General features: G+C 35.2%; 1 protein-coding gene across 1 annotated transcript; it reads left to right on the top strand.

The window, feature by feature from the left end:
• Glipr1l1 (GLIPR1 like 1) lies at positions 1 to 22,881 on the top strand. The gene is made up of 5 exons (XM_026409348.2): positions 1 to 168; positions 8,565 to 8,810; positions 12,324 to 12,424; positions 15,788 to 15,876; positions 22,799 to 22,881. The coding sequence occupies exons 1-5, from the start codon at positions 1 to 3 to the stop codon at positions 22,879 to 22,881; spliced, it is 687 nt and encodes a 228-aa protein (XP_026265133.2).
• Positions 22,882 to 23,353: the final 472 nt, after the last annotated feature.

The following is a 23,353-nucleotide window of genomic DNA, read 5'->3' as shown; positions in this document are numbered from 1 at the left end:
ATGGCTCTTAAAAATCTTATTAGTTTGTGGACCTTAAGTCTATGTGTAGTGGCCAGCAAAATTCCAGTCCCGTCCAACACAGACCCACAATTTATAGACGAGTGCGTCCAGACCCACAACGAATTTAGGGCCATTGTCAACCCCCCGGCGACCGACATGAAACACATGGTGAGAAAAGACCCAGAGCTGGTCTCCTATTCTTCTTGTTCATCCCAAGGTATCGGGGCCATACGTTTCTTGGACTTATCTCAATACAGCCAGGACTCCACTTGTGGTTTATAGAAAACTCACACCTTGGCTGGGCTGTCTCCTCTAGGGTTGTGATGGAGTGGAGGAGATGGGAGCTGTTCTTTCTGTTCCTTTTGCCTAGACATAAGCTCCCTGGGGGGGGGGGGCGGGGGGGAGGCGGGGGAGGCGGGGGGGGGGGGCGGGGGGGAGGCGGGGGGGGGGGGAGCAGATGGTGTTTGGAAGTTGCATGGCCTTCACCGCTAAGGTTCGTCCGTATTTTGCAAGGGTGTTTTTGTTTGGTTCTTTTGTTTTTCTCTCTTCTATTGGATGGTGCCTCCCATCCTGCACATTCAAGATTCTACATATAAAAGATACATACAGTAGAGTGGTGGGAATTCTCTCATAATTTTATGTTTTAGAAACCCAAGTTTAAAACAACACAGTGGTGTAGTATTCACTTGAAAAATAAAATGTTCTACAAGGATGTGAAAATCAGCTCTTGAACAGTATCAGATGGTGATTTTCATGAAAAAAAATAAATATATTTGTGAAATTTAATCCCCCAAACTTTGCACTGGTTGTATCTTTCTTAGACCTCCACAGTAGGGCCAACAAAGGGAAAAAGAGTTCTGTATGGAAGAAAAAGCAAAGAGAACATTATGTTGTTAAAATAATCATAGATTTTACCCATTTTTAACAAATTTTTGACTATGTATTACTTGGAATTTCCTTTGCATTGTAACTTTTTCTTGCTTAATACCACCACAATGAACATAAATGTATAAGTGTTGTTAGTATTAATCTCTCTTACCATGCTATGTAAATTGTAACTCAAATTTATTCCAGGGGTTTTGCTTTGTTGTTTTTTGGTACCAAGGACTGAACCCAGTGGTGTTCAACAAGTGAGCCACGTACTCTGCCCTTCTGCCTCAATCTCCTCCTCAGCCATTAGCATTATGAGCATCCACCAAAATGTGCAGCCAGTTTTCTTTCTTTCTATCCGGAAAAAAGTAAAATTAAAAATTTTTCAAAAAAGAAAATACAATGGATGCTATTATAAAATCATAGCTCAAGCACTAAAGTTCAGAACTATAATATTAAACTATATAGGAGAGTGAGAGGTTTTTTTTTTTTTTGAGTGAAGGAAATTTTAAATAGATTTTTGAAAGTCAGACAAAAACAAACTGACCACTTTAAGAATGCAACATTTTTAAAGTATTTTCATGTGTAATGTTTAGTTTAATCTCCAACTGATTGGGGTAGTCAGGAGTATGTTATTTGCTTGTAGTATTTCCTCTATGTTTATTTAGACAACCCTCACTAAAAGACTATTTTTTGCTATAAAAATGCTATGTGATTTATATTTGTGTAGGTAGAAGAGAGGAAAAGAAGGAATAGGGTGAAGAGACATGAATAAAATTTGAGTCTTCTTTAAATGTATCTTGTTTTATAATTTGACTCAGTAAATATGTAAAATTATTATGTCCTTTTTGTATTTTAAACAAAAGGAAAAGTATCCCTTAGACACAAACTTAAAAAAAAACTAATATATAAAATTGGCCTCCAATCTACACTTTTAAAAATTAAGCATTTCTGCAATATATTATTTCAACTGTACATTTCTAGTACAATGAACTTTGAGGAAAAAATTAGCAACAAAAAAACCTGAATTCAGAAATGTTAATGCTAGTGTGATTTTTGTGAAGTCTTTTGAAAGAATTCTATTGCATATTGTATGATGAAGCAAAATTTTATAATTTATAGGAATTAAGACTTTCTGCATAAAAAAGTAGATACAAGAATATAGTCAAAGAAATTAAAACACTGTAATCTTTAGAGTGAAAATCACAGCATGAATTCATGATTTCTTACTTAAATAGTTATACCTTAACCTTATCATCGAAGAAGTATACAAGCAATGATATCCATTAGCAATGAGAATTCATAGCAAAATATTTTCATAATAACGGATGATTTCCTTGGAAAAAAATGGCTGAATGTAAGTGTGAGGCAGAAAACATGCAAATGATGAATCCAGAACACTAATAACTTATCAGAAAGAAAGGAAGACCCAAAGATTAATTGATTCATAGTAAAAAGACAAAGGACTCTTATTAGGATGAAGTTTACTAAGTACCATTAGTCTTAGTATAACAATGAGGGAATACTACAGAAAGTAAAAAGGGAAAAATAAAAGTTATTATCTTTAACTGCATTGAAGAACTACGGATGCAAAAATGATTAAATGAACTACCTTTAAGAGAAAGGTGGCCCTTACTAGAATACAGCATGTATCTTTGTTTTTGTCACTGGGAAAGTTATGGAGGCATGAGGCATTGGTAGGTAGAAAAACCAAACCTGCCATAAGCCAAGCAAGGTGGTGAAGTTAATGGAAAACTGGGCATCTTGTAATGGTTATGTGGCTATTATGGAGGATTGAAACCTAGAAGACACCCAACCACAATAATTCTTCAATTCTTTATGCCTTTTTTTTTTTTTTTTTGAGAGAGAGAGAGAAATAAGTGCCAGTGTAAGAAAGCTGGATTTAGGCATCCAAAGCAGAGTGCTTTAACAAAGCCCTGCTACACTTAAAGCCCAAAAGGATGCATCTTACTGCACCTTCAAAATTCTTGAAATATGAGCTTAACTAAAAGTAATGTTCAGTGCCAGCTGAGAACAATCACACATTAGACTAAGCAAATAAACTCCTAACCATAGCTACTCTTAACATGGGCAGACTAAAGGACAAAACTTTGAAAGGAAAATTATTAGTTTCTGGCATACAATCAAAATCCAGAAAAAAATATTTAAAAGCCAGTAGATGTAAATCATGCTAAACTACCAATTGAACTAGAACAAAAAATTACCCAGAATTTTTAATTAGTAGACAGAGTATGTTATACACACACACACACACACACACACACACACACACACAGTCCCTGAAATGAAGTATTCATTGGGTGGGTTTACAAGAAGACTGGACATAGCATAAGAAATTATTGGTAAACTCAAAGATAAATTATTAGAAATTACCCACACTGAAGCACAGAGAAAAAAACAACCCAATAGCAACAGTAGAAATAACAGAATGCTGGAGACCTCTGGAACAAATACAGATGATTTAACATACACATATTTGAAAGGGACAGAAGAAGTATTTGAAGAAATAATCAGCAACAACTTTCCAAAATTTATGGGAAGACATCAAGTCACAGATCCAGTGTCTCAAAACTCAATCATCTAAGCACAACAGCTAGTCACACGAGAGTCAAACTGGTGAAAATAAAAGACAGGAAATCTTGAAAGCAACCAGAATGGCATAAAATAAATATTTCATTTTGTAAAATTTAAATATAAGGCTGAATTCTCTTCCTGCAAAATTGAACTCAAAAGATAATAGAATTTTAGCCTATAAAGGTCAGAAGGGACTGAAAAAAAAATAGAAGGCTAAAAACATTTTCAACATATGATTACTTGCCCACTGAAAGTATTCTTCAAAAACAAAAGCAGGTAACAGTGGCGCATACCTGTAATCCCAGGGGCTCCAGAGGCTGAGGTGGAAGGATTGCAAGTTCAAAGCCAGCCTCAGCAACTTAGGGAGGCACTAAACAACTCAGCTAGGCACTAAGCAACTCTAGCTGAGTTGTCAGCTAGACTCTGTCTCTAGATAACATTTAAAAAGGGGGTCTGGGGATGTGGTTCAGTGAATAATCCCCAGTTCCAAAAAAAAAAAAAAAAAAGTAAAATAAAGATATTTACAGGCAAATAAAATACTGAATATGAAAATTCAATTCAAAAGCAGAACAGCTCTGTAAGAAGAACTAGAGAAAGATTTTAAGCTTTAAGGAAAACAATCCCAAAAGGAAACCCAGACCTAAGAGAGAGTCCCAAACAGACTAGATGTGGGGTTAAATATTGTAAGCTTTCTTTATATCGCCTTCATATTGTTGACTATTTAAAGCCAATGTAAGAATTTCAAGATGCCTTAATAGAGGTACCCAGAACTCACTCATTGTTTCACAAAGAAAAACTGAAGCAAGAGGTATGTAGCTCCATTTTACGGTGCGTGACCATGGGAGAATGCTGGAAATGAGTGAGAGAGAAACTTGAGCCTTATTAAGAGTCAGAGACCCACTAAAACAGCATAGTAGGGAAAACAAAATACCCTGGCTCCAGAGCTTGCATGGAATGGGTCTTCATTCTGCAGGAGTGAGGGTGAAAGTCTCAGCCAGCCCAGTCAGTATGTATGGTTGCTGGCAATCCTAGCTATTGGAAAGCTTCACAATCCCCACAGGCTTTCAGCCTTCTTAAGTAAATAACTTGAAATCTTCACGGAAGTCTGGCTTTGTAAAAAGATCTCCCATCATCTCCAGTAAATCCCCAAGATGCTGAAGCCAGGACCCATCTTGAGAAGGGACCTATTGTCTGAATTTGGACTGGACTAGGAGTCAGAAACCTCTGGTCATATTTCCAGGACCCTAGAGATATTCCACTGCACTCTGTAGCTGCCTTCCAAACCAAATTTGGCCCACTCACAAGAAGGGCTCTGACCTAACCTGCCATGTGGCCTGCACAGTATGGAATCAACACATGGATTTGGAGGAGAAGGGAGCCACCCACAAGAACCAGGAGCTTCTGGAGCTTGCCCTCTGAGACTAGGGGCATGTCAGGTTACATTCAGATTCATACTGATGCCACAACTGAGTCACCTACCTGCTTCCTGCCACCCCTGCACAAGTACCAAACACAGGTACCTGTAATGAACAGGGTCGGGAAAGAGCTCTGTGGATTCACTGCTAGCATGCCAAGTTAAGGCAGCCTTGAGAAAAACCACAGCTTTAGTTATTACCCTGGCCCAGGACATATGACCAAAGGGGATCTGAAGAGAAACTTTGCCTGGCTCTGGCCATGTTCCACCCTAATTCACTCCTGTGAGCACTGCACCTGAAGGAATTGGAAGGAGAAAACTTATGGCCTACATAGCACCCAGAGGCAGGTGCCTCCTCACCAAAATACTAGCAAATCAAGTACAATAGCACGTAAAAAGATCATATACCAAGATTAAATTTGTTTCAATCTAGGGGTGCAAAGATGGTTTGCATCTTTTGCAACATACACAAGTCAGTATTTGAAATTCAGTAAATGTAAATCACATCAACAAATGAATGATAAAAAGTGTATGCTCACTCAATAGATGCAGAAATGAGCATACGATAAAATTCAACATCCCTTCATAAGATTCCTGAGAATTAGTTATAGAAGGATCATACCTCAACATAATAAAAGCTGTACATGACAAATCCACAGCCAACATCACACTGAATTGTAATAAAATGAAAGCATTTCCTCTAAGCCTAGGTATAAGACAATGGTATCTACTTTCACTACTCTAATTCAGTATAGTACTAGAAGCTTTAGCTAGAGCATTTAGGCAAGAGAAAGAAATGCAAGGCATATAGATAGTAAAAAGAAAGAAATCAAATTACTCCTGTTTGCAGATGATACTATTCTATACATAAAAAAAAAAAAACACCTAAGGACTCCGCTGAAAAGCTATTAGAACTAATAATTAAACAAATGCATTAAAGTAGCAGGGATTCAAGTCAACACAAAAAAAAATCATTAGATTTTTCTATACACCAATAACAAATTTGCTCAGTAATAAATTATGAAGGCAGTCCCATTTACAATAGCCACACATCCAAAAATTACTTAGCAAGAAACTTAACCAAGGAAGTAAAAGACCTCTACAATGAAAATTCTAAAATACTGGTGAAAGAAATTGGGGAACACACACACACACACACACTAAAAAGAAAAGATCTTCCATGTTCATGGATTGGAAGAATTAATATTGTTAAAATGTCCATCTACCCAAAGTGATCTACAGATTCAATGCAATCCCCACCAAAATATAATGATAGCTAGGCGCAGTGGCACATGCCTATAATCCCAGCAGCTCAGGAGGCTGAAGTTGGAGGATCACAAGTTCAAAACCAGCCTCAGCAACTTAGCAAGACCCTAAGCAGCTTTGCAAGATCCTGTCTCAAAATTTAAAAAGGGCTGGGGATGTGGCTAAGTGCCCCTGGGTTCAACCCTGGTACAACAAACAAACAAAAAAACCGTGACATTCCTCACAGAACTAGAAAATCAATCATAAAATATATATGGAAGGACAAAAGACCCAACATAACCAAAGCAGTCTGAACTAAAAGGGCAAAGCTGGAGGCATCCCAATATTTGATTTTGATTTTAAAACATTCTACAGACAAATCAAGCATGATATTGGCATAAAAAAATAGATACAAAGGCGAATTGGGCAAAAATACAGAATCCATAAATAAACCCACACATCTATTGCCAACTGTTTGTCAACAAAGGTACCAAAATCATACTTTGGAGGAAAGACACCTTTAATAAATGGTGCTGGGGAAAGTGATTATTCACACGTAGAAGACTGAAGCTTGACCACTATGTTCACTCTGCAAAATCAACTCAAAATGGACCACACATCTAAAATATGAGATCTTAAATTCTGAGCCTGTTAGAAGACAATAGGGAAACATTTCAAGACTTTGGTACAGGCAGGAATTTTCTGATAGACCTCCAAATGCATAGGTACAACAACAAAATGTATAGATAGGTTAAATTAAAATGTTCGTATCCATCTAAAGAAATCATCAACAGAGTCAAGAGACATTCTACAATATATGAGAAAATATTTACCAAGTAGAGGGTTAATAACCACAATATATAAAGAACTCAAAAAAAAAACTTAACAAAAATAGTCCAATTTAAAAATGGGCTAATGGTCTGAATAGACACTTCTCCAAAAAAAAAAAAAATAATAATAATAATAATAATAATACAAATGGTCAGCAAACAAATGGTAAAAAAAACTCATTATCATTAGCCACCAGGAAAATGCAAATCAAAACTATAATGAGATACCATCCCACCCAAGTTAGAATTAGCATTATTTTTTTTAAAAAGGAGGACAAGAATGTGGAGAAAAGGAACACTTATACACTGATACACTGTTGGTAGAAATGTAAATCATTCCAGTCATTATGGAGAACAGTATGAACTTTTCTCAGAAAACTGAAAATAGATGTACTATATTATCCAGCTATCCCACTTCTAGGTATATATCCAAAGAAAATTAAATCAGCATATAAAAAAACTGCATACCTGAGTTTATTGTGCTACTAGTCACAATAGCTAAGAAATAGAATCAGCCTAGGTGCCCATCAACATATGAATAGATAAAGAAAATGTGGGAGGTATACACATGGAGTATTATTCAGTCATAAAGAAGAACAAAATTTTGAAATACTCTGAAAAATGAATGGAACTGGAGATGTTAAGTGACAAGTGTTGAAATACTCTGAAAAATGAATGGAACTGGAGATGTTCAGATAGACAAGTACCTCATATTCTGTATCATGTGGAAGATTGCAAAAAGCTGAATTTATAGTAGAATGTGTTATTTTTTATCAGTTGCTCATGACAATACAATGATCTTGACATATCATACATTTGATTCAAATGGGGTATGAATTCTTAATTTTCCACGTGTACAGATTGCAGGATCACATTGGTTATACAGCCACGTAAATGCATACAGCAATGCTAGTGTCTATTGTATTCTGCTGCAGAATATGTTATTAATTATTAGAGATTGAGAAATTGGGGGCAAGGGTAATAAAAGGGTGTTGGATTATATCCATACTTGCTGTATACATGTATAGAAATATATTGTACCCCATTATCAAGTATAATTATTGTGTGTTAATAAAATGCAAATTCAAAAGAAGTTTGCAGGGTAGGGAAGAAAGACAAACCATATGTTAACTCTAAGAAGGACTCAGCAGGTATGGAAGGTGCTATGGAAGCAAGGTTTGGTAACTAGGGCCCTACACACTTCCACAGCTAACAATGAGGAAGGAAATCCCACTAATATGTACGATTAATATGTGTGAATTTAAAAAATCATTAAGAAATTTATCCTTTACTCATAATAAATTTGCATAACCTTCTGAATTACTAAATTTTGAACTACAACTTAGTTTAATCACATTCAGAATATTGGTTGAGTGTGTCTAAGTACCAGGCCATCCACCAGGTACCAGAAATACAAAGATGAACTGCCAGAGTGAGTATTAAGTGTGTATTTCTGAAGTAGATCTAAAAAGACGTGACTAACTTTAAACATAATAAATACCAAAGAAAAACTATAGATGTATTAAAGTAAACAAAATGTAATTGATTGCAAACAAAACAATTAAGTAAAAGGTATGCAGAATTCAACTTACACCATTTTTGTTTTTCAGTTTTGGGATGCAAGCTTGGCAAAGGTGGCTAAAGAGTGGTCAGCAGAGTGTAAATTTCAACATAACAGTTGTTTATCAAAACCATTTGGATGCACTGAAGGCTTTCAATTTCTTGGAGAAAACATTTGGTTAGGCGATCTTAAAATCTTTTCACCAAAATCTGCTATCACTGCTTGGTATAATGAAACTGCATTTTATGACTTTGATACTAAAGCTTGTTCTAAAGTTTGTGGCCATTATACACAGGTAATATTTGGCAGCACTGACTAGTTCTTATTTATGTGTGTTACAATTGTCATAAAAAATATTTTTTGAGTTTCAGGAAAATTCACCTTCATTTGGGACATATTTTAATTGGGTATAGACCTCTGTGTAGAGTAAGGTGTGTTTTTTTTTCTAAACTTAAAAAAAAAATCAAACTTCACTGTCATTTTATTTGTATTGTTTCCAACAAAAAATCTACTGTAATCCTCTTCTTCTGCATGTAAATGTCTGGCTGTCTGCTTTAAAATTTTTTTGCTTTTATTATAAGTCTTGAGCAGCCAATAATAATGTACATAATTTTCTTTGTGTTTCCTCTGTTGTAGTTCAATGACCTTGGAGCTCTATGTCTATAGTTTGAACCAAATTTGAAAAAGTATTGGCCATTGTTTTTGAAAATATTTCTCTCACTCTCTCCTCTTTTCCCAGTGTCCAGTTGTCCATGTAGAAGACCGCTTGAAATTGTCCCAGTTTTTTGGTGCTCTTGTTATTTCTTGAAGACATTTCTCTGATTAATTTCAGATAGTTTTACTGCTGTCTTTAAATTTGCTAACCTTTTCTTCAACACTATTTATTCTCCAGTTAATTCCATTTAGCTTTTTTTTCAATCTTAGACATTAAAGTTTTTATCTCTAGAAGTGTGACTGTGGGTTTCTCATGAGTTCAATAAATATACCTACTGCATTTTATCTTTCAACTAGCTTTTTAAGCATATGAAGTATAGTTATAATTGTCATTTGATTGTTTCTCCTGATTCTTCTAGTATATACATATTAGCTGTATGTTAGTATCCATGGATTGACTTTTTCCATTCATGATGGATCGATTTTACTTTTGCTTATCACATTGTGTAGATACTATTATATTTAGAAAATTGCAAATTTCCCTTGTTGGTTATTGAATTTATTTGTATACCTGTACATACTCTTTTGGTATCTCCAGGGATACAGTGAAGTTACCTGAAATTTATTTGAAGCTGTTGGTTCCTACTTTTAAAATATATTAGGTAGAATGAAAGCAGTGTTTAGTCTAGGGCTGATATAATCTCAGTACTGAAGTATTCTTCTGAATACTCTACATAACACCCTGAGAATTATGACATTTTTCCAGTCTGGATAGTGAGGTGGATCCTGTTCCTGGCCCAGGGTAAACCTTGGTATTGTTTTTTTCTAGTTCTTACAGGTATTTTTTTTTTGGCCTGGCTTAGAGCAACTTCCTGACATGCATGCTGTTTAGTATTCTGCTGAATAGATGATGAGGACCCTTCACAATCCACAACAGTGTGTCAACGTATAAATTCTCGTCTCTCCAATACTATATTCCCTAATCTCCTGCCTATTTGGTTTCGTTGGATTCTCACTTCAGACCTCCTCAAGAATCCTTCAAGCTTTTTCTGAGTCATGGTCTAGAAACTCTCTCAAGGCAATAAGCTGAGACAACTGTATGGGTCACATTTTCTCCTGCAGACTCTCAGTGTATTACTTTTGTTGCCTAATGTCCAGTATCTTGAAAACCAATATTTAATATTTTCAATTACTTTGGAGATTTGAGGTAGGTGTGCAAATCTTTTCCCTGTTACTTCTTTTTGATCAGAAGTGGGAAGCATTTTTGAGCCAAGCTTAATTTCTAGGTATAGTATTGACCTCCCGGGAAGACCTGTTCAAGCAATAGAAAGAGCTAACGTTCATCTCTAAACTTACCTATCTGTATAGGTTGAATTAATATGTAGGGTTTTCAAGAAAATAATTTATCAGAGGTTCAGTGTACAAGGAAATTAGCAGTTTCCATGTTCCCCTTCTGTTTACTCTTTGTTCAACAACAGGATGTTCCTCTAAGTCTGGAAACCCTCCAGGACATCAGAACAGATGTTGCTGGTAAAGAATATGGTTTGGCTACTACTGGGAAAACTGAGAGAATGGTCAGGTTTCCTTATAACAAGTAAGATGTAATATCCCGAATATGGTATCAAAGATGGGTCATGATACATGATACAAATGGCCTGTATCAGTTCTTTGCCTTTTGTTGTAAGGAAAAAGGGAGCTGTTTTCAAGCATTGCTTCTTCCTTAGCATTATTACATAAAAAATAGAAGCTAATTCTTCATTGGATAATTTACATATAGTTTAAATAAAATTAGGAATATATACATCCTTCTACTTGATTGAACCACTATATCTTGAGCAATGTTCTAAACAAAATGTTTTGTATTTACCACTCACTAATATTCATATTGATGTTACATCTAATATATATATTAATGTTATATCTAGTGTATTTCATGAAAGCCATACATTTTTAAACTGAACAAAGCCAATATTTATTTTCACCCCTGCCAAAGATAAAAAACAAAAAAAAAATCACTATTTAAATCACAATTTAAATATATTAAGCCAATAAAATTTTATGATGCAGTTTTCCGTGAAGCAAAATTGTAAACATGATTTCTTAAAAATTATGTACACTTTCAGTTGTATAGTTTATTAGCTTTTCATAATATTCAAAAGCATTTTTTGAATAATCTGCTCAATCTTATTAAGTGAGGCAATCTCAGATCAGTCACCTCCAGCTACACACACAATGAGAAGCATAATTCATCTCTTAATCCTCAGAGCACCTGGCATTTTATGCCACTGTGATGTCCCAAAAATATAGAACCACTAAAATGTACTTTTCAAATTAAATTTTGATTATATGGCAGTCATAAAAAAGGTTGCTGATATATCATTTTATGAAATAATAGTATTTTCTTAATGGAATTGTCAAAGTTGGAAAACTCACTTGTTTTGTCAAAAATTTTCCTGGAATTATTTTGCTTTGCAAGTGGAGTAAATTAAGCATTTCCTCCTTTTTCTCCACTTATAAAATGGAGACAATTCTACTCTCCCATTGTTAGAAACGATAATGATGTTCTTCACATTTTTTATTACTCTTCATGGTTTGTTTTCCATAGATAGCTTCTTATTTAGAAATGTTTGCTATTCCTTACAACTATATAAAAATGATTCACCATACATATGGCAAACTTTTTTAAAAAATAAGATCATGGCCGGGAGCAATGGTGCACACCTGTAATCCCAGCAGCTCGGGAGGCTGAGCCGGGGGATCGCAAATTCAAAGCCAACCTCAGCAATGGCGAGGCACTACGCCACATGTGAGACCCTGTCTCTAAATAAAATACAAAATAGAGCTGGGGATATGGCTCAGTGGTCAAGTGCCCCTGAGTTCAATCCCTGGCACCAAAATAATTAATTATTAATTAAATGTTTTTAATCCATATAAAGAATATGCTTAAAACTGCAAAATTCTAAATGTACTAATAAGTACATTTTTCCTCAGAGAAGCAAAATAATCACTTAAAATATTAGAAAAAATATAGTCAAAATATATGCCTGTATATCTTTTCAATAGCATAATAAAGATATGTCTACTCCCATAATGCATTGTTTGAATAGAATTATTTTGAATATGTTACTTTATAATTATTTTCCTTTCCTTATAGGTAGTTTGGGCTAAATCATATAAAGTTGGTTGTGGAATTTCAAAGTGTTCTAATCTTGGCACATCTTCAACTTCACTATTTGTGTGTAACTATGGACCTGCGTAAGTTATTTTTCTATATAAAATCTTTACATTGAAATAAATGTTAATAAGTGTTTACAAAAAGAGAATCTTATATTAGAAACAAGTATTTTTTGATAAGTAAAGTCTCCCTCTAAAATACTAATAAAACAAGGTAGATGAAAACAAAAAGTAGTAGCAGAACATTCTCTTGTATAAAGTAGAACTGTGTTTGTTATGAAATGTTTAAGCTTGAGAGTGAATAATGGCAACTATTTCTTAAGTAATATGAAATAAGTTGCCCAGTAATATCTAAATGCTGGAATGCAAAATGGTTGGCAGATGATTCTCTAATATAATATTAACATAATTGGAATGAGAAAATGATTGAGAATAATGGCAAAAGCACATTTTTCTGAGAAAAGAGCAACATACTTTTTAATACCCTCCTGATAATACCTTACCTAAGAGGCATTATAACATGAACATAATGGGAAGCTCCAAAAATGAAATTAGACTTTAATCCATATGGATCTGTATAAGGAATATAAAAAGTTAATAACAAAGTTCTTCAACAAACAAAACCTTTAAAGCAAAATGTACAAAAGGTAAAAGTGTAGACAAAGAATAAACATACAGGATTGGCAAAAAGGGGGTAGGATATGCCAAAAATACTATGGAAAGATTATGTTTCTCTCTTTTTGTATTTTCTTCTACTGCCTCCCACTTAGAAATAAAAGCAAGAATGATAAGTATATTGAGTTAAATTTGGGGGCAGAGAACAATTTTGTAGATATCAAAGAAATTAGAATTTTATAGATATCAAAGAAATTATAATAATCAATATTTTCTCTTAAGGAGACTAATCACTGAATTTTAAAGAAAAATATAAAAATAATAGGAGATTAATGCTCAGTATTTGATTTTTAAAAAAAGCTAAATAGCATAATTTTGCTTTGAACAAATTAAGTTTTTGGATCCAAACATGTTCATAACAGATTTCTTATTGGTCTTGTGGTAATATTCGGAGGATGTTGTTACATTACTCCTGGCCAAGTAATAGAATCAACTATACTCTAACCCTGAAACAACAACCGACAAAATATATGAAGCGACAATTTTTAAGTCATTGCCTATCATACAACAAAAGATTGGCACATGGAGTCGGGGAAAGAGACAGAGGTTGTTAGATTCCAGTTGAAAAAACAGCGAAGAGTGCAGGGAAGTTAATACTGCTAGAGTTCATGGGTAAACATATTAGAGAAAAGAGAACACACACACTGAACACTCAGCATATACTGATTAGCATATGTTTGTGAAGAAACTGATGAAGAACCCAGTAAATAATTAGAGGGAACCATTCTGGCACTCATACAGGGAGCAAAGCAGACTGCTCCAATCTCCCTATCAATTCACAATAAAACCTGAAAGAATCCAAAAGTTCCCAATAAAGTGCACCCCAGAATAAAAAGATTGATGATTTATAGAAAACATGATATACAGAAACTAACACTTAACAGTGTGGGGCATCTAATTAAATATCACCAGGCATGCAAAGAAGCAGGAAAATTAGACTTAGTACAAGGAGGATAATCAGTGGAAATTGAAATGAACGCAGAACTAACAGAGATTTAGAGTAGAAATAAAACAAAATTGTTATTATCATATCCCTTATTTTCAAAAACTAAGCAGATAAGATACTAAAAACAGAAAACTACCATGTCTGAGTTGAAAAGACAAGGTTCTTTTCTACCCTAAAGTTCTACTCCTTATGAAATGGAATAATTTAACTTGACTATGAAAAGTAAAAGACATATACTATAAACCCTAAAGTCACCACAAAAACTAAAAAAAAAGAAAAAGAAAAACAAAACAAAGAATAATAGCAGATAAGCCAAGGAAGTAGTTTAAATGAAGTCTTACAAATATTTTGATTAAGGGCTGGGGCTGTAGCTCAGTGGCAGAGCGCTTGCCTAGCATGCATGAGGCACTGGGTTTGATCCTCAGCATCACATCTGTCCATCTACAACTACAAAAAAAAAAAATTTTTTTAAGTGTTTGATTAACACAAAGGAAGGCAGAAAAAGAGAATGGGAGAACAGAGAACATATGAGACAATAAAATAAGCAAGAAGGTAATAGACTTAAACCTAACTACCTCAACAATCACCTCAAATGTTAATGGTATAACTGCTCTAGTTAAAAAGCAGAAATTATACAATTGGTTAAATTTGTTTAAAATATTTGCTATTCAGAGACATTTGTTAAAGGAATGAAATGACAACCAACAGACTAACAGAAAGCCCATAAAACATGTGTCAAATAAGGACTTATATTTATAACATAAAAAGAACTCTCATAGTCCAATATTAAGAAAATGCAATTTTGAAAAATGAGCAAAAGACATACAGGTGGTATATAAGTCACCTGCAAAATGCTCAACACTATTAATCGCTATGGAAAAGTAAAATCACAACGAATACTACGGTACAACTATTAGAATGGCTAGAGAGGGGACATTCCAAGTACTGAGGAGGATATGAAGGACCCAGAATTCTCACTCCTTTTTTTATGGGTATTATATTTAAGGATTTGTGCATGAATGATTGAAATGTTCAAAGCAACTTTATTTGAAATAGCCACAAATTTGAACAACCCAAATGTCCATCAGTGGTTGAAAGGATAAATTGTGGCATATTCCTTAATGGAAAGTACTTGTATTGCTATGTTTTTCTTTGTGTATTCTGGGTAAATAATACTTGTCAAAGTCTCCAAAGTACTCGAAGATTTTTTTTAAAAAGACATTTGTTAAAATGAATTGGCTTATATTATCAAAAATCAGGCATAAAAGCTGTGAAGTCTTCTTGATAACATTAACAAGTAGAACTAGATGAGTATGGTATTGTTTTACGTATATGTATGTGTATGTATGTATTTTAGTCATAGGTAAACAAAATGTCTTTATTTTACTTTACATGGTACTGAGGATCAAACCCAGTGCCTCATGCACACCAGATGAGTGCTCTACTTCTGAGCCACAACCCCAGCCCCCCACCATTGTACTTTTAAGTAAAGCCATATAGTGTGTTCTCATTTGCAATTTAAATTTATTCCATTTACAAAGGAAGAAGTAATCATGGTGACTATTAAAAAAGTTGTGACTATAACATGCTGACAATTGGGTTCAATCCAATTTGTGTTTTATGTTTAGGAATAACCTGTAAAGAACAGTTTTAATAGTTTCCTTTTATAAAAGAAATTAGCAAAAAGTTGGAACAAAAGTTGGTTGCTATTTTTCCCTTTTCAACATTTATGATTTAGTGAGTGACCAGAACAACTTTTTCAAATGCACAAAATTTGAAAAATAATTGCCATTAGGGTAACAATTTTTTTTTCTCTTTTTCAGAGGAAATTATGTAAATACGTCCCCTTACACCAAAGGAGAACCCTGCTCCAAGTGTGCTGAAGGAGAGAAATGCGTCAATAAGCTGTGCCGTAAGCATTAATAATAAAAATCATAATGTAACGTGGACCTGGGCAATAGGATGGGTCCTTTGCCTCATGAATTCAAGGAATGAGATCCAGGGATAAGCAAAGGGTAGAATAATAAGATTTATCTAAAACAGAAAAAGAGAAGGGCTCCCAAAGCATGGGAGAGGTTCCTAGGAAGCGTTCCACTGTCTTCTGTCTAGGGGTTTTTGTGGGCTTGATTTTTCCTCATAGTTGATTGGTAGGACAATACCTACAAATACAATTTAGAAAGGGGCCAATCAGCCAGGTGCTGTGCTGCAGGCTTATAATCACAGTGGCTTGGGAGGCTGAGACAGGAGGATCGAAAGTTTAAAGCCAGCCTCTCCCATTTAGCAAGGCCCTAAGCAGCTTAGCTAGACTGTGTCTGAACTTTTTTAAAAAATTAAAAGGTAGCTCGGTGGTTAAAGGACCCTGAGTTCAAAGAAAGAAAGGAAGAAGGAAGGGAAGAAGAAAGAGAGGAAGGAAGGGAGGAAAGAAGAAGTCAATAAACTCTCCCCTACCCTCTCCTCCCCTTCTCTTCCCTTCTCTTTTTTTCATCCTTAGCAAATCTGGAGAAGCTTTTCTAAGCATAATCAGCACAAGAAGAGAGGGAGGTCTTGTAAGAGGAAGTACTTTTTAGGGAATATTTTGCTGTTAGTTGTGGTTAGGGGCTATTAAGGGACCATCCTTGTGGATAGGACCATCTGGGGCCAGGTGCTTGATTTCTCAATCTTCTCTTTCTCCTTTTCTTTACCAAGACCCATTTCCTGGCTGCCTGGTGTGGTCTGTCGTCCTGTCTCAGTCATATTCTATTTAAACAAATGTCATCCTTACAATTTATAATTCATGGATGAGATTTGATTGTTTCTATAAAGTAATAGAAATCAATCATAAAAAATTATATTTAAATTCTGATGATCCCTCCCTTCTTCACTGATTATTCTTCCTCTCAAGCTAATGGACAGAAAGAAATGAGTTACTACTGTGATCTGGTTTTCTACTGCACTCAAGTATTGGCTAAAACGTTTATTTGCATTTGCTTTCATACCCCTTCTCTAACTTATCAGAATAGTGACTCATTCAGAAGTAAACACTAATCAATGTCCTTAATTTTGACTTAAAAATCATGTGTTTCTCTTCCATCGTGAAGTTTTTGATTCTCAAAACAAATATCCTTTTAAGGGTATATATGTAAGTTCTTGGTGGAGAAAGAGATAAATATAAAGATATATATATTTAACATATATAAAGAGATTATTTATAATATATAAAACATAGATATGTAATATGTAGATATTATATATAGTATCTTCTATATTTATTTTATATATGTAATATATATTATGTATATATATATATGAAAGAAGACAAACACAAGGAATGCATATTATTCCATATGAAATCTAAAATCAGGCAAAATTAATCTATTTTAAAGTTGGTATAGAGGGTACATACACATTTGGAGAGGAAAGAATTAGTGATTGGAAGAGGACATCAAAAAGATTTCCTTGGACCTATGCTGTGGTTACCTAGGAAAGTGCACTTTTAATGATACATCAGTCTTTCCTATCATAAGATATGAGGTTTTTTTTACATTAAAATCATACTTCAATTAAAGAATGTACTAGAAGTGAGTTCCTTCTAATTTCAGATTTAATTGGAAGCCATTTTTAAAATAAATTGACTGTTTACTTCCTGTTTGCAAACTAATGCTTCCTAGTTGATGGAATGTGGACTAGATACATGCATTTATTCACTCCCATTTCCTGCCCAGTATTCAAGTCACTGTTGTTTCTTGCTAAAACTAACGTAGTCACCCACTTCTTCCTTTACCTCAAACTGTTTTATACAAAGAAAATCAAATCAAATTAGTTCTTGTCTTAAATCCCTCATTACAATGAAAGAAAAATCTAATTTTGTACCACATGACCAACAAGTCCAAGCGTGATCTGGCCCGTGCCTCTTCTCTGTTTATATATATATATATATATATATATATTATCTTCTCCTTGAAACAGACACTAAGCTCCATTATCACCACCCTCAAATATTCCAGATTGCTGGGAGCCACCCTGAACAGGATCTATGCACACACCTTTAAGTCTTGAGCAAGGAGGTACTGGAGTGGCATTCCACCTATTGCAATGCATGTGGACTTATCTCTGCTCAGAAAGGTGCCGCTTCGGGAATGGGAGTTACACAGTGGAAGTGGGCTGCCTCCTTGTTCCTTTGTAATACTACCCCTCCGCCTAATTTGGACAGAATGTTCCATTGAATAGTTCCCCCCATAAAAGCCAAGCTTCAGGGCTTACTCCCTCTCTGGCACCAGCCTCCTGGGAAGGGGTTCTCTTGCCCCCCTCCCCTTGTGGGAGCTTGCGGCTGGGGGCGGGGAAGCCGTCCTGAACACCCACTGAAAGGTATTTTGTGTGTCTGCGTGGTCATTTCATGTCACACCAAATTCACTGGAGTGACCCCGGTTCAGTAGCCAGTGCTGGGCAGGGGGCTACACCAACTTCTATATAAAACTCCATTATCCAGATCACTGTAGATCTGTTTCTTATGGCCAGATTGTATGGTTTTCTCCTGGCGGCAAACTGTCTTTGGAGATGATCATCAATAATCCTTTACCTCCAAAGCAGAAGCTTTTTTTTGTCCTCTGGAATAAGGACCTGTATCAGCTCTGAGCCTAGCCTTTAAGAGATCTGACAGATTTGGCTGTTCCTGCACTAGAAGCCCACCCCTTACCCTGTTTTATATAAAGAAAATCAAATCAAATTAGTTCTTGTATTAAATCCCTCATTACAATGAAAGAAAAATCTACTTCTGTAGCACATGGTCTCCCCCCCCCACACACACTCCCAAACATGTAAAGAAATGGGTGTTCTCTTGCTGGAAAGGCAATTTTGAGAAAGGTCTCAGAGGAGGAGAGGCTATATTGCTGTTTCAACCCCAGCTGTGCTATATGTAAACACAGCCCCCATGTTGGCCCCTGATCATGCACAGCATAGCAAAAGAAATACCTAGCAGAGTGAACCAACCAATCCAAATGATTGTGAGAAACGATAATAAATTGTTTTGGTTCTAAGACATTAAGTTTTGGAGACATGTGTTTGACAAAAGTCGATAACAAACATTGTCCACACCTTGTGATTTTTTTTCATTAAGCATATAACACATGACAAAAATATAGAAGTTTCTACATTTTTATTTGCTGAGTAGACAAGATTCAGGGTTGTCTTGGTCCAAAGGAAATTTAGTTACTGCCCAGTTAGAATTTATGGAAGGCTTAATTTAGACTGCCTCTGCTGTCCCTGCTCCAGGAGTGTAAACTTCCACTCATTTCTGACAACCAGCTGGTGGGTTTCACCCATGCTCCCTCTCCAGTGGGTTCTGGACTCTAATCCTATTGCTGAAAACTCTGCTTTGCTTTCCAGACTCTTTCAGCCTCTTGCTCCTCACACCCTCCAAATTAAACAAATAAGTACAAATGGGTATCCCTTTGGCTCATTTCCCTCATCTCCTCTTCCCATCTGGCCCTTGACCCCTCAGTTCTCTGAGCTTTTATCTATTTAGGCCTGCAAGCAGAAACCCAAAATACTGCTAGTTTCTCTGTCTCCAAAAATTGGCCTCCACCCACACAAAGTTCAGATTTTCAGCCTTAAACCTAGGCCCAGAATCAAGAGGGTCCCAAGGAGAAAGTTGCTTTCATCATACCATCTCATCTCTGTATAGATCTCCTACTCTGAAATTTCAGGCCTGTTGCTACAATAAATTTCTGATGCTCTTAAACCGTGTTTTGTTGTATTTTCTTTCTTTCTTTCTTTCTTTCTTTCTTTCTTTCTTTCTATTTTTTTTAGTTGTAAATGGACACAACTACCTTTATTTTATCTATTTATTTTTATGTGGTGCTGAGGATCGAACCCAGTGCCTCATACTTGGGAGGCAAGTGCTCTGCCACTGAGCCAGGATCCCAGCCCCTGTATTTTCTTTTCCATTTTCTAGTTGCATTTGATGAGTACTTTTTATTAGTGCTTTATAGTTAATAAATAATAATGTGGTTCATTCTGACATAATCATGCCTGCAGGGAATATAATTTGCTCCATTTCAGGTCCTAGTAACTTTCTTTTTCCTTCTTCTCTTCCCTCTCCTGTTCCCCGTCCTCTACTCTGCTAGTCTTACTTCTATTTATTCATTTTTTTTAATTGATGCTCTATAGATATAAGTATAGGAGAAATTCTCTGTGATATATTCATATATGTAGATAGCACAATTTAGTCAACTTCATTCTAAAGAACTTCCTTTTTCTGTCTTTCCTCCTTCCCTATTTCCTTTCTCTACTCCCCTGATCTACCTTCTATTTTCATGGGATCCATACATACCCCACCCCCACTTTTTTTGTCCCTTATTTTGCTTTTGCTTCTGCTTATGACAGAAAACTTTCAACCTTTGACTTAAGTCTGGCTTAATGAGAGCTTTTATATCACAAAGTACTTTATCCGGGAGATGTCAGCCACCACTGACAACAGGCTCCAAGACATCACTTATAGTCTGCAAAGGCCAAGATAAGCTTTTTGATAACTGGTTGGGGGTGCTTTCACGGCATGTCTTTTTTGCAAATTATTCAGAAATCATTTGACTATACTTGACCCTTTGATGGTGCAAATTAATTTTAGGGAAAGTTATCAATTCTGAAGAACGGATTTTGATTAGAATTGCCTTAAACTTGTAGATAAATTGGGGAGAAGTTATAAATTTGAAAGAATTAACATCTTTACAACACTGATTATTTCCACTAAGAAAACTGGCTTATTTTGATTTTTTTAAATGTCTTTCAGCTAAGTTAGAAATTTTCTCAGACTTGCTATTAAAAATATTTTAAATTCCCTAATTTATTTTGAAATTTATAGAAACATAAATGTTTTTACATATTAGTCTACTCTCCAGGAATCTTACCAAACTCTCTTATTATTTCTAATAGCTTATTGATTCATTTGGATTAGCTATGACAGTCATATTATATGAAGGGAAAAAAGCAAGTTTTGTTCTTTCTTCTAATCTTTACATTCATTATTTATTTTACTAATAGTAATAGACATTGTCTTCTCCAGTGCAATGTTGAACATAAGCTATAATATTTTCTTGTTACTGGTCTTAAATACAATGTTTGAACATTATGCAAATTTATTTTAGATTGCTTTTAATTTGGCTTCGTAGTTAGATTATGGAAGTATACTTTTTTCCTAATTTTGCTAATTATTTAAACTTATTTAAATTTAAATAAATGTTGAATTTTAACAATTTTAACAAGTTACCTACATCCCTCAAAATGACCCTAATTTTTTCCCTTTAATGTCTTAATATTAAAACTGTATCAAATGATTTCTAACATAACACAGCAACACTAAAATCTTTAAAGATAGTAGGAGTACGGCAGTGGCCCACAAATCCAACTTTAAACCATTTTTTCCTTCCTGTTATAAATCCAATTTGAGTATGAGATTTCCTTTATAGATAGTTAAAATTTTGTAAAAATTCATTTAGAATTTTTGCATTTAATTTTAGAATTAAAATTGGCCTATAATTTCCCTTCTTTGTTTCTCCTTGTGTGATTTTCAACTTCAAGGTTGTAGCAGCTGCAAAGGAAGTTGGAAGGAAGCTAGGAACATTATTTCTTTTAATATTTTGGTTATAGTTATACAACATTCTGATTATTTCACTTTTGGAAGTTTGGGAGACTTTCTCTAGAAAGCTACTTTATTTTGGAGTATGTGTATGTGTTTATAAATTTTAATTACTCATTTAATGATTACATGATATCCAGGTACGGGGAAAAAACAAGCAAATTCTCTTATATTTTCATCTCTGCTATATCTATAGTTATGTTCCATTTAAGTCCTGTGTCTTTTGATTTGTGCTCTTTCTCTTTTTGTTGATCAGGGTTTATTTTTTAAAAAAATTAGCTTGATTGACTTCATTTTTTGAGAAACAAGAGTTATGGCAGAATGTTTAAATATAAAGGTGTTGAAGTCAGATGAAAGGTGATTAAAAGGATTAAATGTAATAAATCATACAAAGCAATTTGAGTCCCAAACAAGTTAAAATCTCAATATATTTAGCTATTGCCAGAGTGTGGTGAGGCACCATGTAATCCCTGCAACTGGGAGATTGAGGGAGTAGGATCTCAAGTTTGAGGTCAGCGTTGGGAACCTAGCAAGACCAGGTCTCAAAATAAAGTAAAATTAAAAATGAGAAGGGCTAAGTATGTATCTCAGTGGTAGAGTACCCTTAGTTTAATCTCTAGTAGCATAAAAGGAAAAAAAAATTATAGTGCTTATTATAATTAAATCCTTCATTATTTTCTATCATTTGACCCAGTTTATATTTTTCTTGGCACTTATTGTTACCGCTATTTACCGGTGACAAGTCCTTGCTTCCCCAGTGCTGAAGTATAACACCAGAGAAACACTCTGAGGCATGTTTAGAGTGAGAAGGTAGAAGCTTTATTAAAGGACAGTAGAAAAGACTTCTCCAGGGAGGAAGAAGGGGACCCAAGAGGTGGAATCCATGGAAGGGGGAGGTCTTCTCTCTTTTATAGCTAAGGTCTACTTTCTGCTTTCCCGCATTCCTGTCACATTCCGGTTATCTTGCAGTGAAGGAATGTAGGTGGAAAGGCCCAAAGGGTGGGAGACAGGGGGTGGGGGGGGCAAAGGAGTAATCTGGGCAGGAAGGGCTTTTGGATTAGCATCTTCATGTTTGCTGGGAGCTGCTTCATTAACATTTACTTGGGATGGGCTCCATCTTCATCTTACTTGATATTAGATCCTATGTACCTAACTACACTAACTACCTATCTTTAAATCTGACTTCATTCCCCCCTGTAATTTTGGGAACTCCTTACTGCTGTAGGGAAAGGGGGCTATGACCGTTCTGGCTTCTTCGAGCTGAAAGGGGGTGGTGTTGAGAAAGCAGTTTTGGAGTCCCCCTTTTAAAAATCAGCTCTATCCAGTGGTCCATGATAGAAGTCCGATTGAGAAGTAACAGGTTGGAGGGCCATTTGAGTGATGGGCGGTCTATAAAAGAGACAAGAAGTTATTAGTACTGGAACTAGATTAACGCAACAATAAATGCCACAGCATAGGAATATCTTAACGAGTATGATGACAATGACAGAAACTAACAATGTTTTCCACCAGGAAGAACCAGGAGCTAAGATATTGTTCCCATGACAAGGTTGGCGAGGACATGGCTTCTATCTGAGCATGTAAATCTTTAAGGATATTTGTCACATTGCCAGAATTGTCAGGGATGTAAACACAACATTCAATTTTAATAATGCCATAAGTAACGCCTTGAACTGCAGTGAGGACATATAAAGCCATCCAGTTTTGTAAGATGGCCTTCCTCGTAAGTGTTATTTCAGTGTTAAGGAGAGAGAGAACTTTCCTCAACATCATGGAGGGC

Source organism: Urocitellus parryii, chromosome 5 (genome assembly GCF_045843805.1).
Source record: "Urocitellus parryii isolate mUroPar1 chromosome 5, mUroPar1.hap1, whole genome shotgun sequence".
Classification (NCBI taxonomy): Eukaryota; Metazoa; Chordata; class Mammalia; order Rodentia; family Sciuridae; genus Urocitellus; species Urocitellus parryii.
Note: the sequence above shows the minus strand (reverse complement) of the source record. Positions and strands in the feature narration are given on the sequence as shown.

Bases quoted from the DNA above. Each gene is read 5' to 3' on its own strand.
- Glipr1l1 (XM_026409348.2), top strand. From the start codon at position 1: ATGGCTCTTAAAAATCTTATTAGTTTGTGGACCTTAAGTCTATGTGTA. The intron at 169-8,564 runs GTGAGAAAAGAC...TTTGTTTTTCAG, and splicing joins CGACCGACATGAAACACATG to TTTTGGGATGCAAGCTTGGC. The intron at 15,877-22,798 runs GTAAGCATTAAT...TTACTGCTGTAG, and splicing joins ATGCGTCAATAAGCTGTGCC to GGAAAGGGGGCTATGACCGT.